The 26,148-nt window shown below is 41.0% G+C and overlaps 1 protein-coding gene and 1 pseudogene across 2 annotated transcripts in view; one reads left to right on the forward strand and one right to left on the reverse strand.

The window, feature by feature from the left end:
- Nucleotides 1-1,226: 1,226 nt before the first annotated feature.
- The window catches only part of SCCPDH (saccharopine dehydrogenase (putative)), a 29,448-nt gene continuing 4,526 nt past the window's right edge, over nt 1,227-26,148 (reverse strand). Inside the window, exons 3-13 of one of the 2 annotated variants that reach the window (XM_008985685.4) lie at nt 19,333-19,413; nt 15,616-15,702; nt 15,309-15,438; nt 11,533-11,582; nt 6,511-6,641; nt 5,770-5,887; nt 4,831-4,950; nt 4,685-4,741; nt 4,277-4,388; nt 2,535-2,616; nt 1,227-1,486 (exon numbers count right to left, since the gene is read on the reverse strand). In XM_008985685.4, coding sequence (XP_008983933.1) covers nt 1,381-1,486; nt 2,535-2,616; nt 4,277-4,388; nt 4,685-4,741; nt 4,831-4,950; nt 5,770-5,887; nt 6,511-6,641; nt 11,533-11,582; nt 15,309-15,438; nt 15,616-15,702; nt 19,333-19,413 — 1,074 coding nt within the window. In that variant the 3' untranslated portion in view covers nt 1,227-1,380. The remainder of the gene's footprint in view (nt 1,487-2,534; nt 2,617-4,276; nt 4,389-4,684; nt 4,742-4,830; nt 4,951-5,769; nt 5,888-6,510; nt 6,642-11,532; nt 11,583-15,308; nt 15,439-15,615; nt 15,703-19,332; nt 19,414-26,148) is intronic. The other variant, XM_002760841.6, reaches the window with a different exon arrangement.
- LOC144580428 (large ribosomal subunit protein uL18 pseudogene) lies at nt 24,688-25,631 on the forward strand (annotated as a pseudogene).

A 26,148-nucleotide genomic window follows, 5' to 3' on the forward strand; every position in this document is an offset into this window, starting at 1 on the left:
GCAAATGAGAGCAGGCAGAACCTTGGGGGATTAAAAGGAAAATCAGGATGAGACACACTTGTACCTCAAGCCAGAGCATGGGGCACACTGCTACCTTCAGAATCAGAGTCAATGCTCGAGCATACGTTGCAAAGCTAGAAACAGGGACAGAATATGTAGCTTCACCTAGTGGTTCCCAAATGCATTTCAAAAACACAGAGGCTCCGACCTCCAGACCTCCTGAATGCAAACTCCTGGAGGCACTGAGGAACCTATTATCATTTTGTGATTCAGATGTGCAGCTAGTCATGGGCTCTATTGCTCCCACAAATTAAGCAAGAGCTGAGACCCAAATCTGTATCTTGTGATGACCAGGCCAGGACAGAGGAAGCAGGGTTAGAGTGGGTAGTACTGACACCAAGATCCCCTCTTCAAGTCAGATACCCTCCCCTTCTTCTGTACAGGCAGAACAGAAGGGTCTCCCAACACGAATCATACTCCTACATAGTTTATGTTCCTCACTTTTTAGTAGAAATTCCATAAACGAGTGGCTGTCTTGTTTAGGCAATGAGCAACCCGATCACTATGTATGTATGTTTATTACATGCTTATCACAGACGAAAAAGTCCTTTGCCTTATTTTAGGGCTTCAACATAAAACTAGTTAAAATATAAAAGTCAATTAGAGAAAAATTCTGCTTGGGCAGTGAAAGTAGATAGCAACTTATAAGCTGTATCCTTAAACCTAATCACAGATATAGAATTAGGTAAAGATAAAATGCTAAGTCTACTCATTGGCAAGAAACAGGTTAGGCCACTTAAGCAGCATGTTTCTACCACTACACAAATACACAGGCAGGTCCAAAAACACCATTCAATTGACAACCCTGTATTTTCCAACTTAAGTAACCGTCCAAAATCACTGTAGCTAAGTGAAAAACTAGGCAAAAATAGGAAAAAAGGTAGTTTCATTTAGCAAAGGCTCAAGACAGCACGCAGAGAAACACAGAAGGTAAGATTCCTTCACCCTGCGGCGAGGCGAGCAGCAGTTACTGCCCTGCACTCACGCCGGTCTGCGCACCCACAACCAGCAATGCTGCTGGAAACCACAGCCTGGGACACCTCCTCCCTCATTAGACCTGCCAGCTCATTCATGGAAATCTACCAGGAACACAATGAAAAAAATATGTCAAATGTGAGTTCTCCCTCATAAGCGATAAAATCACAGAATCAGTTGAGATTTGAAACTTAGCGTAAGCTAGGACAATTTCCTGCTTTTAATATTTTAGATTTGACAAACGTTTCCACATAGAGTTAGAGAGGCTTATAGAATAATTTCAGATATCAAATAGAGAAGCTGTTAATTCATGGACCTTGTGACTTCAGTTAATTCTTCAAATGTTTAGACTTCAGAGCTACTAATGACACTAAACTCAATACCATGTTTGTTGAGTCTGTCAATCAACTTTGTTTTGGAGAAGGCTGCTCCAGGTGTGAAGACTCCGCCCCTGTAAAACAATAACAAGAGAAAACAGTGCACACAACTCCTCTCAGTCTTCTCCTATTTGATCAGCCTCGCTATCAAATTGCTACAGAATTCATGAAAACCCGAGTCTTCATGCTAATCATGGCTACCTTTGAATCCATTCCTAAAATCAGCCCAATCAATATTAGTCAGGAGAAACTAGCACCACAGCCAACCCTGCCTAGATGGGTTCCGTTCCTGGCAATGCTGTTTCCATTCTATGCATGTGTTCAAGGGGCACACTAGGTGTCATCACCCTGAAGGACTGCTGCTGTTTCTAAGGACAGTCCTCAGACTCAGGGGGATTAAAGACCTGAATGGAATAAACTTAGATAATCGATTATTATTAAAGTCTAAACAGAACTTAAATTGGATGAAAAATAAGTTCTTAAAAATATAACCGCTAACATTTGTAAATGCTAAATATTTTCAAAGGGGACAAAAGTATTTTAAAAATTTAATTAGGTTTCACTATATACAACTTCTTTTATTATTAATCCCATTTTAGGTCATGCCTGATTTACTTCTCAGCAGCAGGCCTATGCTCATATGAAAAGCTGGCCTAGTTTTAGGGTGACAGCTAAATGCCCCAGTAAGACAGTAGGTCTGATAATCATCTAGCCCGGATCCCATGATTCCATTTACGCCGGCGTCAGTCAGGGATGCCACTGCCAGCGGTGTCTAGTTCAGCACTGACTGGAGGCTCCTCGTAATACGATCTAACAACAGGGGCCCTTTTTGACTGGCTGACTCTGGACTTGAGCCATTTTTATAAAGAGCTAAAGTTAACTTACGGCTCTCACACTTTTCTGTGTCCTCTCATTTACCTCCTCAGTTGTTCCTCTGGGACCAGCTCTGGGCTGGTAAGAAGCTCTCCTTCTCACAGTTTTAATTTAACTCTATTTTGGATCAAAAGAACTGAACTATAAATGCTTATGTGCAGACCCAAAGCCTGAAAATCAAATCAAAATAAGCTAAAATATAACACAGATAAAAAAGGTATCTTCTAATGAAAAGAAAGCCAAACTCACGCCTTAGGCAGATCAGAAGCATCGTTTAGAAGAGTCATGGCGGCCTGAACCATGGCTATGGGGGTAGCCACATAGCCAGCCTCTGCAGAAACAGGTGATCAAGGAAAAAGAAAGCATTCATGAAGTATCCGTTCCACAATATCAAACGTCAAATGGCAGACTTTCTATCTAACTCTAGGTGTACAGACTTTTTTCAATAGACACTCTGGTCACTTAACAAAATAACATTTCTACAGTATTTATTAAGTGTTAGGAACTGTACTAAGTGCTTTACATCTATTAAACTCACTTAATTTTCATAACAATTACCTAAGGTCAATACTCTCTTTATCCACAGAGAGAGAGGTTAAGTGACTTGTGCAAACTAGCATGCAGTAACTGAGTCACAGTCACACCCAGCAGCTGGTTCCAGAGCTCACTCTCACCCACTGCACTGCACTGCTTCTTGGTAATAACTGAAGCCAGTGATGCTCCGCTTCTTGCTTCTCTGCCGCTACGCTGAGCCATCCCTATCTGTATTCATACACTTCACTTAAAAACAACAAAAAAACCCTCTCAATTTTTTCTTAAAGGAAACAACTGACTAAAGTTTAAAAAAAGTTTATAAACACATGAACATAGGCATTTATAATCCTGTCAAATAATGAAAATACAGTCAACTTACCTTCAAAAGACAGGTGGGAATTTGAAAAAAGGGCAAGATAGAAATAAACTGTCATCTGGCTTGATTAAAATCCCCCGTGGGCCAGGCATGGTAGTTCATGCCTGTAATCCCAACACTTTAGAAGGGAGTCAGGAGGACTGCTTGAGCGCAGCCTAAGCAACATAATGAGACCCCCGTCTCAATAAAAAATAAAAAATAAGAAGCTGTGACTTATCAGGGACGACAGTAATTATACTATAACTCACAAGTGGACCTGTCTGTCTCTGTATAGTTCTCTAAAACTTATAGCACAAGTTCTTGAATGTTTTTGGGCAACATTCTTTTAACAACCTATCAGAAGCCATTCCTGTCCCTTGAAAAGTGCACGGGTGCAGACATTTTCCAAACAATGTCAGGGTATTCAGAGACGCTAAAGAAATCCTAGGCTTGGCACGGTGGCTCACACCTGTAATCCCTGCACTTTGGGAGGCTGAGGCAGGTGGATCACAAGGTCAGGAGTTCAAGACCAGACTGGCCAACATGGCAAAACTCCATCACTACTAAAAAATACAAAAATTAGCTGAGCATGGTGGCTGGTGCCTGAAATCCCAGCTACTTGGGAGGCTGAGGTAGGAGAATTGCTTGAACCAGGACCAGGGAGGCGGAGGTTGCAGTGAGCCGAGATCACGCCACTGCACTCCAGCCTGGGCTACAGAGTGAGACTCCATCTAAAAAAAGAGGAAATCCTAGACCACAGATTTGACTGACGTTATAATTACACTACTTGCATATGAGACTCAAACACATTAATATCAACCAATCCCTTTTCTTATTAATACTAATTAAAATGTGCCATTCTGAATTATTGAAGCATACTGAAAAAAAGCCAGAGGGAAGGATGCACTAATAAAATTGGATTATATCAAAGTTTCAGTCTTCGACAGAATCATTTTAAATTTGTACCAATGTATTTCTAAAACAATTAAGCTTTAAAAAGAATACACTGTAATGGCATTCTACTTTACAGCTTAAGAGTATAAAACTCCCAAAGCATCCTTTTTTCTGTTTTCTCAGCATTCATAAGTGATATGTGAAATACCTGGTCCTTTCACCTGAGTACAGATTTTGAGATTTGGCTTGTTCTTATCAGCACCAATGTCTTGACCGTAACCTTGACCAAAGAATGTCAACGTAAACGATGCGGCATCCAGCTGTGAAGAAAGCAAAGGCGCACCGAGTAAATACGTCACGTCCTCCTGGGGCACAGCAACCCCGACCGCTCTATTCCAAATGGACATTTTCCATAGACGGGAATATTACTTCATCTGCCAGAATATCCTGTCCTAATTTCATCACGGAGCAATAACCTAATCTACAGAAAGAACTTAAAAGAGCGTCTGAAACACGGTGCCTTGTCGTCTTCAATGGTACTGTCACTGCACTGAGGAAAAGTAAAAACAAAAGAAAAATCATGTTTTAGTGATCTGGACACAAAGGGGAGGATTACCTGTTTCTGTGTTGGGCCTTGTTTTGAAAAATAGCCAAAGGAGAAGAACCATGGGAACTAAAGGAAAAACAAAAACACCTTCAGTGACTTTTTAAAAACGCATGGAAAATACTTCTAAGGATCTAATTTCATAAAATCTTGCTTACTTTTATGAGAAGTTGCCTTCCAATCCCAAACCTCACAAAGAATAAAAAGAAAAGTCCTGCGAACATCAGCTTAATAACAGAGGTGATGCCTCCCACAGCTACATAAGCAGCATACTGCACCTAGATTCAGAATACAAAGTGAGAACATTACCCCACATTTCAGACCAAGTAATACAAGAATGTTAGCTACCGGTACCTCTCTCTTCCCTTTACAAGTGCATCATGTTCTGAAACCTTGTTCAGAAACCAGACACTGGGAGCTGACTTTTATTTGTTTTATTTGTCAGACCCGGTGAACAGGAAGCACGGTAGCCTACTTTTTTTTATTTGGTACCCTACTTTTTAAAGAAATTGTTTACAAATCGTAATTACCTTCCCCTACTTGGACACAAAAATCTATGTCACCCATAATATATCTGAGTTTAGCAATCATACACTACAGAATGCAGACTCCACCGACAACCCCTTCTATGAGAAAATGCGCTCCACCTTTTAACTTGAAATACAGTTTCCTCTTGAAGTCTCAACAATGAAAGCAATTACTTTCCTCACCAAAAGAAGCAGGAGGGCACTCCAGACGTGGCAAGTAGAGTGGACAGAGAAGGTTCCGGACATCTCCACAAGCAAGAGTTTCTAGCAACTGAAACGCTAAACAAGGATTTTGGAGTGCTGCTGACACCAGGGTTTCCTGTACTGAATTTGCTGCTATTGTGTTACATTAAAAAGTTATTCAGCAGCCAGGTCTGAATCAGAGGGCAAGGACATAAAATACACAACGTTCTACCCTAATGACTCTGTGTATTTCCAGAGCATGAAAGATGTATTATTTAGCTCTTCCTTTTTCTGCCTTACAAACAAAAATATCCTACATTGAACAGATAGGGGAACTGTAACAAACCCAGAATATTCTTTATTGATAAATAAACCATATATACTTACTGGTGATTCCTCAAAATTTTCATACAAGTAACGTTGAGTCCTCCTTACAACAGACACATCCGATCCCATAAAAGGAATGGAGTAACTTTTGAGTTCCCGACAATAAGAAATTGGCCACCTGCAAGACAGATCTATGAATATTTTGCATTTCCTGCAATTATAGTGACCACAACTTTAGCTGGCAAATGTCTGAATAAGCAAATCAGTGGCAAGATTTGCCAAATCCTGTGCCAATTCAGCCACAAATGGTGGCTCATGCCTGTAATCCCAGCACTTTGGGAGGCCAAGGCAGGAGGATCACTTAAGGCTAGGTGTTTAAGACCAGCCTGGGCAACAAAGAGAGACTCTATCTCAAATGAAAAAAATAGAATGCTAACTTTAACAGCCCACCCCTAAATTCAAATCTTTAAAGTTCTCACATATGTCCTGCAGTATAAAACTAAACTAAAATAAATTTTTAAAAGAGAAAAAAGTTACCACATAAAATTTAGCTGACAGTTAATTTCTATATTGATAGTGAAAAGTCATCATAAAATCACTTATTTCCTAGGATTCAAATTATATATGAAGCACTTAAGCTTATGATAATGTATTAATTATATCTTATTTATCTTTGAAAACAATTCTGAACTTACTACAAAATAGCCTCCAAGCTTTTCTTAGTAATGTACTTTATTAATAGCCAATCAAACAATATACTTAGATTAGACATATTAAAAAATGGATTTTAAGTTAATATACCTTCTCTTCAATTTTGGACCAACGAGTGGGACAGGTTTCAGATTTGATGCATTTCGTAGTTTTTTCAAACTACTCTGATCTCCAAAACCATAAACTGCTGACTTCCAGGTACCGTCATGAATGCTCAACCCCTAATAAAATATTTTAAGAGTTAAAGAAACATGTCTTAAGGGGTAGTTACTGAAATGTGAAGCCAAGTATCTTATAATTGTCACAAACAACATTTCACTTATATTTGGACAAGACATAATCCCTTATTTAATCATCTTGAGGTGAATTTTCATGACCAGCTAGGCAGTAGTAACATTCATTAGCTTGTACATATTCAATATTTATACCAAGAAAAGCCCTTTCTTCTCCCCCCTAAAATTCTTTATACTCTGTAATAAGTTATGTAGTTTTACTTCATCAATTTTACCACCTAACTGACCATATTCCTTCAAGATCAGCCACTCTAATCTTTTTTTTTCTGCCCCATGTGATCTGCAGGAATAGCCACCCTAATCCTCTGTCCTACACAAATTCCTCATCATTTCAGGATATGTTCACGTGCACATTTATGCACACATACACTGTGCACTGCCCATCTCTCCATCCTGTTACACCTGGTTCCCCATCTACCTCCAACACCTCCTCTTCTTCTAGCCCCAAGTTATAGATCTGTCTTCCCACAGAAGTCTTGGTAAAATAATTTTTAAAAAAATTTCAAGTTCACTAATATGATTTATATTTTCTTTCCTCAATCCCTCGATTTCTTTTTGGTATCACAGCCAGTACACAGTCCTTAGTATTTGCTTGATCATACCCAGGCTCTCATTTACTCACTTATTTTTTTATCCTTTCATGAGACTTTGAGCTCTCAGGCTTTCTATTCTCCCAATAATCTTTTTACAGCTTCCCCAACCCTTACCTCTAACACCACTGAGAAACGACTGGCTGAGGAGAGCCCAGGAGAGGACGTGACCTCTGAACCTACTGCCACAGCGCTGACCGTTTTTTTTGAGACCAAGTCTCACTCTTGTCCCCCAGGCTGGAGTGCAATGGCACCGTCTTGGCTTACTGCAACCTCTGCCTCCCGGGTTCAAGTGATTCTCCTGCCTCAGCCTCCAAAGTAGCTGAGATTACAGGCAGCTGCCACCAAGCTCAGCTAATTTTTGTATTTTTAGTAGAAATGGGGTTTCACCATGTTGATCAGGCTGGTCTTGAACTCCTGACCTCCAGTGATCCGCCCGCCTTAGTCTCTTGAAGTACTGGGATTACGGGTGTGAGACACTGCGCCTGGCCTAGCACTGACCTTTCTTTATCTAACTTCTAGGTGGGCCTTTTAATTTTCTTTCATGAATATTTAAACTTCATTTATTATTCTGATTGTACATAATTGTATTATATCCTTCCCTCTATGTTGTTTACATTATTTAGGTGAAGAGAGTAATTTAGAAAGATTCAAAACTAATTCTGTCACAAGATTTTCAAGGAGGGATATCCGTGAGGCAGATATGAAGGAATCTTTCATTGTTAATAAATAAGAGAAAAAATAAAACTATCCAAAGATTCAGGTTTTCCTATCTTAGCTTTGATGATACCGAAAAGCAGAGATACCAAATCTAACTTTCATTTTGGTACAGATTTATTTCTTCAATTTTATTAAAACTGTAACAGAACTAAAAGTTGTAAAGGTTCAATTTGTTAATCTACTCAACCTGAGTAGCATTTAACCACCTATACATTCATCCCTAAACAATACAATTCGTTTTGCCTGTTTCTAAACTTCACAGAAATGCAATCAAACATGATTTATTATTTAGCATTTGGCTTCTTATGCTCAAAATTATGACGTTAGGATTTATCATGTGTTGTAAATAACTCCTGAGCTGCAGCTAGCCTTTTGACTTTCTTAAGCAGGTCTTTTGAGAAACATTCTCAATTTTAAATGTACACATATATAACAATTTTTCATTCGATTTAATGACTCTTTGTCTTTTTGTAGAAGTCATTATCAACAGTGAGGGCATCCAGAATCCATCTAAACTTGATTTTTGTACAGGATGCAAAAGTATGAATCCAGTTTCATTTTTTCTGCATGTACTCAATTGTCCCAGCATCGTCTACTGAAAAGCCCCCTTGCTATTTCTGCCATCTTGAAGCCTTTGGAGGCCTGCTGGGAGGAGGAGTTCTAAAAGACAAATATGTCTGGAAAACTGTGGTCCAAGGCTATCAGTGGGGTCTCCAGAACCAAAGAGAGGACATGGCTCTTTTTAAAACTGAAGGTATGTATGGCTGAGATAAAATAAGATTTGATTTGGGCAGGAGATGTGCTTATGTGTACCAAGAATCATACTGACTCTTAGCAGCAAACCAAACCAGAGTAATGTGGGAAAAGGTAACGTGTGCCCACAGAAAGAGTGGCACGTTTGTGCCTAATTCCAAAGCAACCTTCCCGCTGAGGCCACTAGACATAGAAGCCCTGTGATGCTGTATTCCACAAGGCTTGTAATTAATGAAAAGTAAATAAAGTGGGTTTGTAAAAAGAAAAAATAATGATAGGAAAAGCCCTTAACCATAAATCAAGGGTTTACATCGACTTAGTAACAGGTCTTCATACCCAGGTGTGTCTTTCTGCCTTATTCCCTTCAGGAATGTCTTGCCTATTCTCAGTCCCTTGAGTTTCCATATACATTTTAGAAAGAGCTTGTCAAGATGTATACCAAAGCAAAACAAAACAAAAGAAACCTGTCCGTGATATTTTGATGGGAACTGTACGAGATTACCAACAACTTTGAAGAAAATTTACAACCACAAAATGGATTCATATTTTAATCCATGAATCACCGTATTCTTCCACTTCTGTCTTCTTTCTGGTCCCTCAATAAAGGTTCACAGTTTTCTTCACAGAAATCTTGCACACTTTCTATTACTCATTCTTAGGTACTTGATTTACTTAATGCTATCTTAAATGGTCTTTTTTACAAAAATAATCACCTTCTAACTGTAGCGGGCATACACAAATACAGCTTATTTTTATATTAATTTTATATCCAGGAAAAATAAAAACTATTGTGGAAATAAATGAAACAGGATAGAAGAATCAACAAAACCAAAAGTTGGTTCTTTGAAGAGGTCAACAAAACTGACAAATTTTAGCTAGACCAAAAAAAAGAGACAAAGAAAATCCAAACTACTAAAATCAGGAATAGGGAACATTATTACCAACTTTACAGAAATAAAAAGGGGTATAAAGAAATACTATCAACAAGTGTATGCCAACAAATTAGATAACCTTGGTGAAATGGACACATTCCTAGAAAGACACTTCTCTTAAGCCTTTTTATTTATACTTTAAAAATTGTACCCAGGAGTGGTGGTGTGCACCTGTAATCTCAGCTACTCAGGACGCTGAGGCAGGAGAATCGCTTGAACTCGGAATGCAGAGGTTGCAGTGAGCCAAGATCATGCCCCTGCACTCCCACCTGGGCAACAGAGCTGGGCAACAGAGCGAGACCCCATCTCAAAAAAAAAAAAATTAATTCATAGACTGATTCTGATTACTCTTGTGAAAGGAAAATATCTTGGGCCCCCGAAATCACTAGGAAAACTCTAGCTAGAAACTGCTTAGGGCAAACCTGCCACCCATTCTATTCAAAGTCACCCTGCTGCTCACTGAGATAGATGCATATCTAATTGCCTCCTTTGGAAAGGCTAATCTGAAACTCAAAAGAATGTAATATTGTGCATCACCTGTCGGTGACCTGGAAGCTCCCTCCTCACTTGGAGTCTTCCTGCCTTTGCTTCAAGTTGTCCCGCTTTTCCAGATTGGACCAATGTACTTCTTACACATACTGATTAATGTCTCATGTTTCCCTAAAACATATAAAACCAAGCTGTGCCCCTTACCACCTCAGGCACATGTCATCAGGACTTCCTGAGGCTGTGTCACAGTAAGGGTGCATCCTCAACCTTGGCAAAATAAACTTTTTTTTTTTTTTTAAGATGGAGTCTCGCTCTGCCACCCAGGCTAGAGTGCAGTGATGAAATCTCAGCTCACTGCAGCCTCCACCTCTCGGGTTCAAGCGATTCTCCTGCTTCAGCCTCCAGAGTAGCTGAGATTATAGGCGCCTGCCACCACGCCTGGCTATTTTTTTTGTATTTTTAGTAGAGATGGGGTTTCACCATGTTGGCCAGGCTGGTCTCAAACTCCTGACCTCAGGTGATCCACCTGCCTTGGCCTTTGAAAGTGCTAGAATTAAAGGTGTAAGCCACTGAGCCCACCCTAACTTTCTCAATTAACTGAAACTTGTCTCAGATTTTCCGGGTTCATACTCTATTACCCCAGGTCACATCAGCTGGCTTAAGAATGAGCAAAATGACTAATCTTCTCTATCGTTTGACATGTAACTCTGACAGCTCTTCCCAAGAAATCATGAACCTTTATGACAAAGAATATTTGGAGCTGCCAGTACCTTTCCTGCTCTGTCCAGAGCCTACATAAAAGTAGAAGAAACAAAAGGGATAAAAAGAGAGAAATGAAGGGAAAAGAAAGAGTCCAGACAATATCATTTGAACATCTAGATCCAGCCATATTATTTACTTGCAGACATTTGGTTACATGAATCAACAGATTCTTTTTGTTTTGCTGGTTTAAACTGGGTTGAGCTGGGTTTCTAACACATGCTACCAAGGGTCCCAAGTGTGCTTTTCTCATTCTTGTTTCTGAATGTAACAGGTGTGTATCACCTGTCTGTGACCTGGAAGCTCCCTCCCCACTTGGAGTCTTCCTGCCTTTGCTTCAAGTTGCCCCGCTTTTCCAGATTGAACCAATGTACTTCTTACAAAATAAAATAAATTATATTTTAAGTAATTTTGTTAATTTAGTATCTTTTTAAAAATTAAATGTGGTGACTTTCACACATTAAAAATTATAAATAGATTAAAAAAATTAGTCTAAATGTTTTAAGACCCATGTATCATTTCCAAAATATTTTTAATATTAACTTGAAACAATACAAGACAAACAGAAAAACCAACCTCAGGCCCTGAATGTATAGTGATGAAACTTTCCACAGCAGTCAAAGTACCTAGAGAGTAGGAGAATGGTAAAAAGTCAAATAAAATGTAAAGTATTTAGGACAAGTAATAACAAACAATGCCTATTCAACTCAGGGACCACCTTTTCTAAGCCTACAGCTCACACAGAAAATCTGTATAGATAACAGTTTTATTATGTTTTTGTGCACAGATTTAAGAAGTAGCTCTGACCAGGTAAACAATCAGAAAGAGTAGTCTAGCACAAACTCTATCTGCTAGCACTGACGAAACCTTCTCTAGTATTTAAAATCTAATGACATTAAGAATCCCCCCCAATAAGAAAACAACTGCACTCACTCGATTTCTGGAAGGTGCTTTAGGACACAGTTACCAAAGAGATCTACAGGGCTGGGCATGGTGGCTCGTGCCTGTAATCCCAACATTATGGGAAGCCAAGGCAGGAGGGTCACCTGAGGCCAGGAGTTCCAGACCAGCCTGGGCAACACAGCAAGACTCCACCTCTACAGTTTTTTGTTTTTTTTTTTAATTAGACAGCTGCAGTGGCATGCATCTGTAGTCCTAGCTACTAGGGAGGCTGGGGTAAGAGAATGGCTTGCGCTCAGGAGTTCAAGGCTGCAGTGAGCCATGATCACACCTCTGCACTACAGCCTGGGTGACAGAACAAGATCTTGTCTCAGTAAATCAATAAATAAATAAATAAGAAAGATTCATGGAAATTATTTTAAAATAATTTTAAAATACGATAGCTTTCAAGAGGCTTATTAACAGTGCCTTAAATTGAATGTTCACAAATAACTATCAAAACACCTTTTAAAAGCTTGTGATAGCTTTTAAAACAAGACTATTAAATGAAATAAGTATAAAATAAAAATTGAAAACCAAGCCAAAAAAAAGGAGAAATCAAATACATTAACCATGAAGACTAATATAAAGGCATAGCTGTTAAGTATTTAACCACTGAGTTTCTCAAGAACAATAGGGCAAAAGAAAAAAATGATGGGCTGGCTAATTCTCAAAATCTGATAAATTGTCACTCAGCCTGGAGTGCAATGGTGCAATCTTGGCTCACTGCAACCTCCACCTCTAGGTTCAAGCGATACTCCTGCCTCAGTCTCTGGTGTAGCTGAGATTACAGGCATGTGCCATCATACCAGGCTAATTTTTTTTTTTTGGTATTTTTAGTAGAGATGGGGTTTCACCATGTTGGCTAGGCTGGTCTTAAACTCCTGACTTTGTGAACCACCTGTCTCGGCCTCCCAAAGTGCTAGGACTATAGGTGTGAGCCACTGCGCCCAGCTGACAATGTTTTAATTCTAAGAGAAAATTAAAACATGGGGCCTTACAAAGTTGACACCGAGCAAAATAACAACCACATCATCAAAAAAGCTGTTTCAGCAGAAGGGGACTACAGCCACATAAATGTCATTAGTCTGACCAAAGACAAAAATAAAAAACACATCATTAAAGTATAACTCACTGGAGATGATTCTGCTGGTTACTAAAAGAGTGTGGCCAGGGTATGTGGCTCTGTGATCTAACTCTATCCACAGAAAGAACACAAAACACCGAAAGCAGAAACTTAATAAATGTGGACCACCTACACGAAAAGTCAGCTGCACTACTTGTTAAGATGTTGACTTCTAGGTTTCAGCATCTGAAAAAAAACTTTTAAACAAACCCTAAACTAACAATTCTCCCTTACGAAGGAAAACAGTCTTATTCAAAATAAAAACAGAGCAACCTCAGGAAACAGGATTATCATGAAAAAAACCTGTGAACTTCACAGACTTTAAAGAATTATTTTACTAAATGGGGGCACATTAGGTCTAAAGACTGGAACACTGAATATTTTGAATTTCACATTTCAACTGAATTTCGTATTTCAATTCACATTTCACTTTTTAATTGGAGTGGTTCTAGTGTTTCACCACTAAGTACAATACTGGCTACTGCCTTCTCATGTTTATTATGTAAGAAACTATTCTATTCCTAAATTCCAAAAAATGTAAAATTAGTAAATGGTGTTTTGAATTTTCAAACCATTTTTTGAGATGGGCATATAGATAGCTGTTCACCTCTGATCCTACATGATTATATAACTTCCTAATGCTAAACCTTGGTCTCAATATATTGTTCTTTTAAAATGCCACTGGATGAGCTGGGCATAGTAGCTCACGTCTGTAATCCCAATACTCTACGAGGCCAGGGTGGGAGGATCACCTAAGGCCAGGAGTTCAAGACCAGCTTGGGCAACACAGTGAGACCCCATATCTACAAAAATGTTACAAAATTAGCTGGGTATGGTGGCATGAGCCTGCAGTCCTAGCTACTTAGGAGGTTGTGGAGGGAGCACTGCCTGAGCCCAGGAGTTCGTTACAGTGACCTATGACAGAGCACGATCCTGTCTTTAAAAAAAACTTTTTTAAATGGCGCTGGATTTATTAAAATTTTATATAGTATTTTCTTTTTACTTCTAATTTCATGAGCAAAATTTGTAGTTTGTGTGTGTGTGCTTATCTTTGTTGGACTTCGGTTTCAGTTTTGCCAACTTTTTAATATATACTGAAACATTTTCCAATTTTTTAAAGTTCTAGAACACTTTATATGGCACTGGAGTTATCTGTTTCAGGTAGGCTTTTTTGGTCTTGTTTTGTTTTTCAAGAGATACGGTCTCACTCTGTAACCCAGGCTAGAGCGCAGTGGTGCAATCATAGCTTAGTATAGCCTCAAACTCCAGGGCTCAAGTGATCCTCCTACTTCAGCCTCCCGAGCTGGGACCTATTACAGGTGCACACCACCAAACCTGGCTAATTTTTTTTTTTCTAGAGACAAGTCTTGCTATGTTACCCAGGCTGGTCTTGAACTCTTGGCCTCCAGAGACCCTGCTGCTTCAACCTCCCAAGTAGCTAAGATAATGGGTGCAAACCACCATGCCCTGCTCAGGTAATTTTCTAAACAGACACTCTTAAATATCTAAAACATTAGCAACTTCAAATGTTTTATTGTAACATTATTTTCTCCATTCTTAAATAACTCCACTTATCTCCCCTTCTGTGTTCAATACTTTCTAGCTGGTTAGAAAGTATTGATGGTTAAAAATTTTAAACCTGTTGGCTGGGCATGGTGGCTCATGCCTGTAATCCCAGCACTTTCAGACACCGAGGCAGGCAGATCACAACGTCAGGAGTTCAAGATCAGCGTGGCCAATATGGTGAAACCCCATCTCTAATAAAAAATACAAAAATTAGCCGGGCGTGCCGGTACATGCCTGTAGTCCCAGCTATTCAGGAGGCTGAGGCAGAAGAATCGCTTGAACCCAGGAGGTAGAGGTTGCAGTGATTGAGATCACACCACTGCACTCCAGCCTGAGCAACAGAGTGAGACTCCTTCTCAAAAAAAAAAAAAAAAACCCTTTTAATTATAATATACAAATTATACTTTAAAATGTGCTGATTCCTAAACAAAGCGAGTTTGAATTTATTAAACAGTTGCCAACATTTTCAGTTCTTTTCCAGAAATTTTACAGCTCAAACCAAACTATAAAGACAACAATTTCTCATCATAAAATGCAGTACTATCATGTCTCAACAATAGTCTCAAGAGCATTTTATTAAAAGTGTAGCTGTACTAAAAACACAGGTTTTAATATTACCCAATTAAGGCTTTCTTTTTCCAACTACATTTTAGTTCACCAGTTACAAACACGAAGCCCTTATACTGTTAAATTCCATTACTGCTTATTGATGAGTAATTACCATTCATTTTATTTCTGGTATATATTACTCCCAGATCTGCCGGAATGGAGTCAAAGCCGCTGCTTCCAATGATATAAACCCCTTTTTCTGCAGCTTTCTCATGATATTTCCACTGCATTAGCTCCAGAAACTACAAAATCCAGGACAAGAATTTTAATTAGAGCTATGTAGAAAGACGCAGCCCAATATTATAAATAATTTATCTTTAAAAACAATTAAACTTTGAAAATGTTAACCGGTGTGGCTTTGCAGCAAAATATTAACTGTCAGAATATTTTTCACTTATTCGGCAAATAACAATGCCTACCATGCACCAGGTGACGTGGAAGATACGCTGATCTGACTTAATGACATTCCATTTTTGTAGCATGGCTTTTAAATGTAAAAGTATTACCTATTATAAAAAATTAAATAAAACATAAAAAAAGATAAAATAAGCAAAAAAAAAAAAACCTACCCCAAATAGCATTACCCAGGTGAACATCATCACAGACACAGAGCTCTGCCTATGTACAGACAGATAATAGGAAGGAGAGGATAACAGGGCACAGGGGAATAATGTCTGTTCTGCTCTTCTGCCTGTTTTCACAATTCATTTTTTTTAAATAAAGATTTACAGAAAAACTGAATAGTAGAAAGTTCCCAAGTACCCTGAAACCCAGTTTTCTCTATTTTTAACATCTCATATTAACAGCTGTTACAGTTAATGAACTAATGCTGACATACTGTTAATTAACTGAAGTTCACAGTTCCTTCTGACTCCCTTGGTTTTTACCAAACACCTTTTTTCTGTTCCAGGATCCCAGCCAGGACACCACGTTACATTCAGTCATCAGGGCTTCTTTTGGCTGGGACAGTTTCTCACACTTTCCTTGTTTCCGATAATCCTGACAGTTTTGAGGAGTACTGGTCAGGCATTTTGTAAAGTGCCCCTCTACTGGAATTTATCTCATGTTTTTCTCATTATTAAAGTGAGGTTATGAGTTTTGGAAAGAAGCCCACAGGGGTGCAGTGCGATTCTCATCACATCACATCGAGGCTATGCAGTCACATGACTTACCAGCGTTGATACTGACTCGAACACCTGGCTGAGGCAGTGTTTGCCAGGTTTCTCCACTGTCAATTTATGCTCCCTCTCCTTGAGGGTGACACACATATGCAATCACACCTATTCAAGCACATACACAGACACAAACACACACACCACACACATACATGCAGACACACACTCTCATGCACATACACAGTCACACATATACACACACTTGCTCATGCACACAGAGACACAAACACACACACCACACACATACATGCAGACACACACTCTCATGCTCATAGTCACACATATACACACACTTGCTCATGCACACAGAGACACACATTGTCACACTAACAGTCACACTCATGCATACACAAGCACACTAGCACACTTAGTCATGCACACAGCTGCTTTCACATAAAAGTGGAAAAGCTACATAAATTATTTGGAATTCTTCCACACAGATTTGTCTCTTCTCATCCTCTGCCCATTTTTAAAATAAGTTATCTTTATTTCTATTATTGACTTATAAATAATAGAAATATTTTTATTTATATATTTATTTATTTATATATTCTGGTTCCTTTTTCTTTCTTGAGACAGACTCTGACTCTGTCGTCAGGCTGGAGTGCAGTGGTGCGATCTCAGCTCACTGCAACCTCCGCCTCCTGGGTTCAAGCGATTCTCCTGCCTCAGCTTCCTGAGTAGCTAGGAATATAGGCACGTGCCACCATGCCCAACTAATCTTTTTATTTTTTAGTAGAGATGGGGCTTCACCGTGTTGGCCAGGATGGTCTCAATCTCTTGACCTTGTGATCTGCTTGCCTCGGCCTCCCAAAGTGCTGGGATTACAGGTGCGAGCCACCACACCCAGGCCTCTGGTTCTTTATTAGGTTTGCTGTTGTAGTTTTCAGACAGGATCTCACTCTGTTGCCCAGGATGGAGTGCAGCGGTGCAATCTCGGCTCACTGCAACCTCCATCTCCCGGGTTCAAGTGATTCTTGTGCCTCAGCCTCCCGAGTAGCTGGAATTGCAGACATGTACCATCACATCTGGCTGATTTTTATATTTTTAGTAGAGACAGGTTTTGCCTTGTTGGCCAGGCTGGCCTCGAACTCCTGGCCTCAAGTAATCTGCCCAGCTTGGCCTCCCAGAGTGCTGCGTTTACAGGCATGAGTCACTGTGCCCAGCCCGTTATTAGGTTTTGATATTAAGGCCGGGCACAGTGGCTCATGACTATAATCCCAACATTCTGGGAGGCTGAGGTGGGTGGATCGCTTGAGACCAGGAGTTCAAGACCAGCCTGGCCAACATGGTGAAACCCTTGTCTCTACTAAAAATACAAAAATTAGCCAACAGTGGTAGTATGTACCTGTACTCCCAGCTACTCGGAAAGCTGAGGTGGAAGAATCACTTGAACCCAGGTGGCAGAGGTTACAGTGAGCCAAGATTGCACCACTGCACTCTAAGCTGGGTAACAGAGTAAGACCCTGAATTGAAAAAAAAAAAGTTTTTGCTATTACTTTTATGATAGTTTATAAGATGACTTAACAGCTTTTCACCATTTTCTATGCTCTGGGTTATTTTAAATAACATGAGAATCGTTTTACATTTTTGTTTTGTTTTTCTGGAGACAGGGTCTCACTAGTGCCCAGGCTAGAGTGCAGTAACATGATCACAGCTCACTGCAGCCTTGACCTCCCAGGCTCAAGCGATCTTCCTATCTCAGCCTCTTGGGTAGGTGGGACCACAGCTGTGCACCAACACCTGGCTGATTTTTTTTTTAACCTCCTGGGTTCAAGTCATCCTCCCACCTCAGCCTCCCAAAGTGCTGGGATAACAGGTGTGTGTCACCTCACCTGGCCTTTTTGTTTTGTTTTGTTTTGTTTTTTAATTTGAGACGGAGTTTCACTCTTGTTACCTAGGCTGGAGTGCAATGGTGCGATCTCAGCTCACCGCAACTTCCACCTCCCGGGTTCAGGCAACTCTACTGCCTCAGCCTCCTGAGTAGCTGGGATTACAGGCACGCACCACCAGGCCCAGCTCATTTTTTGTATCTTTAGTAGAGATGGGGTTTCACCAAGTTGACCAGGATGGTCTCAATCTCTTGACCTCATGATCCACCTGCTTCGGCCTCCCAAAGTGCTAGGATTACAGGCGTGAGCCACCGCACCCGGCCTCACTTGGCCTTTTTTAAAATTTATGTTTCTTTCTTCTTCTTCAATCAGTTTTGGTAATTTACACTTTCTCAGTGTTTTCCAGTATTTTACCAATTGATAAACTGCAAATACATATTAATATTATATTGGCAAGCTGATGACAATCAGTACTAACTACAGAGACATTTGAGGTTACCATTTTAAAGGCTGAATTATAGCTTAACACCTGTTAAAACACAATTTCCTGTGGTCAAGCAAACCTCAATTGAAGACCTGGTTCTTCTATGTTACTGAGCAAGTTACTTAAGCTTCCTAAACTTTAATTACCTCATCTATAAAAAATAAAGCAAGATGATAACTACTCCATAGGTAGTTTTTTAAAAGTTACATAAAACATTTAGCACAATGTTGGGCACATGGCAAGCATTCAATAAATGTGAATATTTAAAATGTTTAGGTTGATTTTATACTAGTGAATTTTACCTTTATTTTTCTGTAATGTTATAAAGGTACCTGATTTTTAAAAGGGAATTCAAAATGAAAACATTACAAAAGGGAGATTCTAAGAATTATGTATAGTCCCTCATTTTAATTAATTCAGTTTAAAGCACGAAGTAGCTATAATAAGCATGGACCGAAAATAAATGATGTTGTAAAGAATAAATCCAAGAAAGCCGAAGCTAAGACCTTACCATCAGTGCTCTCCTTTGAGCTATCAATGGAATGCCATACAAATACCACCTCTAAACACTAGAAAGGAGTTGCTGGCTTCTAAATATGTCTGCAAAATCGCACTAAATATTTTTTTTCTTTTCGTCTTATATACCTGAGGTTCTCCACTGATGTCGATACAACTGGCTCCATTTTCTATACACGCTTTTATTACAGGTTCTCCATAAAATCGATACTAGGGAAATAAAAAGAACAAACAGGTTATTCTTGATAAGTTTAAATGGATAAAATGCCACCTAATCCTGGAAGTGAACAGTCCTAGCTATCAAGAAATCAAATGTTAATAAAATAGCCTAAAGATAAATTGAGAAAATGACCAGGCACGGTGGCTCATGTCTGTAATCCCAACACTTTGGGAGGCCAAGGCGGGCAGTACTGAGAAACATTAAGTCTACCCTGCCCCCGTGGCTCCCTTGTGAATACCTTTTAGTTTGTAATTAGTGGTAGGCAGGTAACAGCTGCCTATTTGGAATATTTATGAGTTATTAGTGAATGCAGGATACCTGTTTATTAATAACGGTCACCCGTTGAGAGAGAATAAGTATGTGGATGAGAATCTCCTGGATTCTGACAGCCACTGAATGCTGGAATGCTGTCAGCCCCTGAGGCTCTCAGCTGGGCAGGCTGCTCCCCCTAGATAGATCCACTTTGCTATTCTGTGTGTTTGCCTCTCATTGCCTTCAGCGCTGCCTGGGTGGGGTCTCCCTGGCCAAGCTGGTACTCAGTAAATGGTACCCAAGTGTGGGGACTCGAACCTGGAAGAAGAGTTGCCTGAGCAAAGGAGAGATGAGAGGCTAAGGTGAAGTTATCCCAAGTACTCTTGGAAAAAATCCCCGGGGAGCTTGGAAGGGACCCAGGAAATTTTGAAAGACTCTCCCAGGTGAGCTAGGGAGAACCCAGAAGTAGACCGAGAACTCTTGAAAAAAATCTCCCAGGGTTAGTTGGCGGAGACCGAAAACTCTTGAAAAAATTTCTCAGCATGAACTGGGGGAGCTCAGCATTATTAGGGCAACATGGGACAAGGATCAAGCACGTGAGAGGCTTGTTCTGGTTTCCTTCAACACTGCTTAAAAGAGGGGGAACTGAAGCTGGTGCTGAGTTTAACACAGTTTTTTGATGTGGCTGAAGGATTTTTGATGTGGTTTCCTGAGCAGGGAGCACTGACCATGGGAGAATGGGAAACAGTGGGTACTACTTTAAGGAAGGTACAACGAGGAGGAGTAAAGGATATTTCTATTCTGGTGTGGTCTGTTTGGGCTTTGGTGCCTTCTGCCCTGGATTCAGAAGATTCTGGAGAGGAGAAGGGGTGTGATGAAGTATGCAGAGAAATTATAGAGCAAAAGGATGAGGAAGTCAAATGAGGAAAGGGTGTGCCCCTTGGGGTTATTTTACCCAAAAATTTCTGAAATGGCCATTAGTCCACCTGCTTTGGAATCTCCTGGGTCACATGCTGGTTACTCAGTCCCACTACAGACCCCCAGAATCGGGCTTTCTGAGGTAGACTCCAGTAAGTTGCATTTTTTTTTTTTTTTTTTTTTTGTGAGACAGAGTTTCACTCTTGTTACCCAGGCTGGAGTACAATGGTGGGACCTCGGCTCACCGCAATCTCCGCCCCCTGGTTTCAGGCAATTCTCCTGCCTCAGCCTCCTGAGTAGCTGGGATTACAGGCACGCACCACCGTGCCCAGCTAATTTTTTGTATTTTTAGTAGAGACGGGGTTTCACCATGTTGACCAGGATGGTCTCGATCCCTTGACCTCGTGATCCACCCGCCTCGGCCTCCCAAAGTGCTGGGATTACAGGCTTGAGCCACCGAGCCCGGCGTAAGTTGCATTTTAAATAGTCGTCACAGGTGATTCCTGTGTACTTCAAAGATGGAGAATCACTGCCCTGGACATTCTCTCAGGAAATCTCACCTACTCTCTCAACTTCAATAAAATCTGAGCTGGCGACTTCCAATCTCTATGTCTAGAGTTGCTCACTAATAAGTTTTCCCTATCTGTGGTTTTTGTTAGAAAGGTCAGGAGCAGGGACAGCACAGGACAGGTGCCATGAGTCACACATAAAACTAATTTCACTTTGCCTACATTTTCCTTTTATTTTCTCTTCACCCTGATTTTCTCACTTATAAAACATCATATACAAACAATGTATTATTTGTATTTTTGTCTTGATGAAAAGTATCTAGCAGATACCTCAATCTCACCAAGTCTAAAACTGAATTCATCATCTCTCTCCAAACCTATTTCTCCTCCTCCTCTACTTCCTAGCACATGCTTCAACACGTAGCCTGCAGGTCTGTGTGGTGGCTCAAACTGTAATCCCATCACTTTGGGAGGCTGAGCCAGAAGGATCACTTTGAGACCCTGTCTCCCTAAGAAAAATACATATATATACACACACACACACAAACACAAACATGGCCAGGGACAGTGGCTCATGTCTGTAATTGTAACACTTCGGGAGACTAAGCAGAGTGAATCACTAGAGACCACCCTGAGCAAGAGGGTAAAACCCTGTCTCTACAAAAAATACAAAAATTAGCTAGATGTGGTGGCTTGTGCCTGTAGTCCCAGCTACTTGCAGGGCTGAAGATGGAAGATCACTTGAGCCCAGGAGGTTGAGGCTGCAGTCAGCTGTGTTCGTGCCACTATACACTAGCCTGGGAAACAAAGTGAGACCCCCATCTCAAAAAAAAAAAAGTATAGCCCCTAGTTCAGCGTGCCCAGGTCCCAGTTCTAACATCTTCCTGATATGCTCAAGTAAGTGAAGACTCTGAGACAAAACTGTGCAAAGGGCTGAAGAGCAGAGTGGTCTAGAGTATGGGCTTTCACGTCAGGCCAGACTTACATCCAGTTCTGTAGCCACTAGCTGTGTGACCTTGGGCAAGTCACTTTCTAAGCATCAACCTCTTCAATCAAAGAATGGTGATTGATAACACCGACTTCCCTGGGTAGTTGTGAGGATGAAATAAGAGAATGCAAAGAACTTAGCACTGTACCGGGCACATGGCGTTCAGATTTATTTTTTTGTTATTATTAATGGCATTACTCCCCACATAATTCTCAGGTTAAAACCAGGAAGAAGATTGGGTGTAGTGGCTCATGCCTGTAATCCCAGCACTTTGGAGGCCAAGACAGGTAGATCACCTGAGGTCAAGAGTTCAAGACCAGCCTGACCAATATGGTGAAACCTCATCTCTGCTAAAAACACAAAAATTAGCTGGGGGTAGTGATATGTGCCTGTAGTTCCAGCTACTCAGGAGACTGAGACAGGAGAATTGCTTGAACCCAGGAGGCGGAGGTTGCAGTGAGACGAGACCGTGCCACTGCCCTCTAGCCTGGGTGATGGAGAAAGATCCCGCCTCAAAAAAAAAAAATATGGACGCAATCTTTCTCACGACCTATATTGGAAGTCACAAAGTTTGATCCAGTCTCCTCTACCCTACACAACTGTATCTTAGTTCAGACCCTGTCGACACTCATCTAATTTACTACAAATAGGCCCTAACTGGTTACACGGCAGCCAGCTAGCCCTATCTCCAAATAAATAACAAACTGTTATTCTAAAAATCTGATGTCACCTTTCCTCCTGGCCCACTCCTATAAAATATCCACTCTTAAAACCCTTCAGGATACAGTACAAAATCCAAACTTCGTAGCATGTCACAAAAGTCCTTAGCATCATATCACACCACAGCCCCTTAACTGTCACGTTCCAGCAGTTCTGAATTCCATGTGATGCCCCAAGCATGCTGCTTCACACCCAGTGTGCTTGCTTCCAGTACCTGGAACACCTTCCCTCCATTCCGCCTGGCCACCTGCCAGCTCCTCCAGGCTCACTTCTCTTGTTGGGCTAGTGAGCCTATCAGCTAGGCAGTTCATCTACAAGTACCGGCAAGCTGCAGTGAAGTATTAATGAGCTTATAAAAATAACAGTAGTTCCTTATGGAAAGAAAACACATTTTCCTGTTTGCCACAGTCTGCACATTCCTCACTTTTACTGCATTTTGTCACATCTGGCCCACTTCTTTGAGTAATCTGGAGTTGAGACTTCTCACTCACTTATTCCCATTTTATGAAGTTGTTCGATTTTTCTCCATTAGTACCCTGTGCTGGTCTGAGACAGGTGAACACGGAGTAGCAATCCTTCATCTCAAGGAAGACACCTCTCTCCTGTGAGGCCAGTTAGCTTAGAGGTTAAAACTACAATCATGCTCTCAATGCTCCACTTTCTTTTTATTTTTTTGGTAGACAGAGTTTCACTCTTGTTGCCCAGGCTGGAGTGCAGTGGCGCAACCTCAGTTCACTGCAACCTCTGCCTCCTCGGTTCCAGCGATTCTCCTGCCTCAGCCTCCCGAGTAGCTGGGATTATAGGCACTTGCCATCATGCCCGGCTAATTTTTTCTATTTTTAGTAGAGATGGGGTTTCTCCATGTTGGCCAGGCTGGTCTCAAACTCCTGACCTCAAGTGATCCATCCACCTCAGCCTCCCAAAGTGCTGGGATTACAGGTGTGAGTCACCACGCCTGGCCCTCAGTGCTCCATCTTCTAACCCAGTGGTCTCCCAAGCAGGTGTACTTCCCCCAAGGGAAGCACAGAATGATCCACTGGGGATGGAAGTAAGTATCAGAACTTTCATTCATGCTAATTTTTATAAAACACACAAAGAAAAACATAAAATTAACAGTTAACATATGGACTGACTATAAGACATTCCCTGGGCAACGTTAAGTGATCATGTGTTGAAAACACAGAAAAAAACATAAAATTGACAGTTAATGTATGGACTGACTCTAAGATATTCCCTGGGCCATGTTAAGTGGTCACGTGTTGAAGACAGGGCACAACAGGTATCCTGAGGGCTGTGGGAGAGTTTCATAACACAGAGGGGCCACTACCCCTCTTCAGTCAGTCATCTTCATTATACCGCAGCCTAATGCCTCAATAAGGTTATTGAGTTTCTAAAGCTTGAACACTGAGGCCTCAGGCATTTAAAGCCGGGAGGATAAAAAGATGCCAAAGACTAGGACTTCCAGGGTGAAGCTGGTGGACAGCAGGAAACCTGCAAGAGGATGACAGTGTGGAAGCCAAGTGAAGACAGAATAAAGGGTCAACTGGATGAAATGCTGAAAGCTTGCGGATGAGGACTGGATTTCACAGGAAGGCACTTCGGCAGAGTGCTTTCACTGCAGTAGGGAGGAAACACAAGTTCCATAAGAGTGGTTTAAGATAGAGTAGCAGGTGAGGAAGTAGAGACAGTGAGTCATGAGAATCCTTTCAAGGAGGTTGCTAAAAGGGGACACAAAAAACGGAGCAGTTGGAAGGGATGTGGAATCAAGCAACTTTTAAAGATGGGAGATAGCACATATTTAAATGTGATAGAAATAATCTACCTTTTCCACCCCTAAGCGCTGCTGGGCCTGCAGGTCTCTGTTGAGCCGCCACAGGATGGGGTTTGCTAAAGTTGTTAAGAATAAGGCCTACTTTAAGGGATACCAAGTGAGATTCAGAAGACAACGAGAGGGTAAAACTGATCACTATGCTCGAAAACACTTGACGATACAGGATAAAAATAAATACAACATGCCCAAATACAAGATGATAGTTCATGTAACAGAGATGTCACCTGTCAGATTGCTGACGCCTGTAAAGGGGATATGACAGTCTGCGCAGCATATGCACATGAACTGCCAAAATACGGTGTGAAGGTTGGCCTGACAAATCATGCTATGGCATACTGTACTGGCCTGCTTCTCAATCGGTTTGGCCTGGACAAGATCTATGAAGGCCAAGTGGAGGTGACTGGTGAAGAATACCACATGGAAAGCACTGCTGGTCGGCCAGGCGCCTTTACCTGCTATTTAGATGCAGGCCTCGCCAGAACTACCACTGACAAGAAAGTTTTTGGTGCCCTGAAGGGAGCTGTGGATGGAGGCTTGTCTATCCCTCACAGTACCAAACAATTCCCTGGTTATGATTCTGAAAGCAAGGAATTCAATGCAGCACACCAGAAGCACACCATGGGCCAGAACGTCACAGATTACAGGCAACATTCTTAATGAAGAAGATGAAGATGCTTCCAACAAACAGTTCTCTCAATACATGAAGAACAGCATAACTCCAGACATGACGGAGAAGATGTATGAGAAAGCTCATGCTGCTATACGAGAGAATCCAGTTTATGAAAAGAAGCCCGAGAAAGAAGTTACAAAGAAGAAGTGGAACCGCCCCAACATGTCCCTTGCTCAGAAGAAAGCTTCCTCAGAGCTCAGGAGTGGGCTGCTGAGAGCTAAACCAAACAATTTTCTATGAGGATTTTCCAGATAAAGACAATAAACTTATAGAGAGCACACACACAAAAGAAATAATCCAGTGAAGAGGGGAAATTTGATAACAAGACAACGTGTAACCGTAAACTTAAAGTCCTTGCACACTGTGTCCAGCAGGAACAGGAGCAGTTTTGCCTGTGACAAGACATATGGCGGACTACAGGTACAGTGCCGACCGGCAGACAGGTAGGTAGACCTGGTGGTAGGCAAACAAAGGAAGAAATTCTATTAACCAGCTTCTACTTTCATAGCTAAAAAAAAGAAAACAATCATCAGACAAGGACAAGGAAAGAGAGATGGGTATGAAAAGTGCGAGGAAAACAAGGCTGTGAAGCTGCTCCAGAGAGCAGGAGACACAATTCCTGAGGGAAACAGAGCAGAACTGCTGGAGGTGCTGAGCCCCAGACGAGGTTCGGAAACACATATCTGATGTGTGACCAGTTAGCAGCGGATACGTTTTTCTCCAGCCACATATGGGTTACTCAGATTCAGGTGAAGAGTAGGCAGAGAATAACCAGGGCTGAGACTTTTCCAGAGCACTGAGGAGAAAAAGGCAAGGGAGACAGTTAAGGGTGTACAC

The sequence above is a fragment of the Callithrix jacchus genome, chromosome 19, assembly GCF_049354715.1.
Source record: "Callithrix jacchus isolate 240 chromosome 19, calJac240_pri, whole genome shotgun sequence".
Taxonomy (NCBI): Eukaryota; Metazoa; Chordata; class Mammalia; order Primates; family Cebidae; genus Callithrix; species Callithrix jacchus.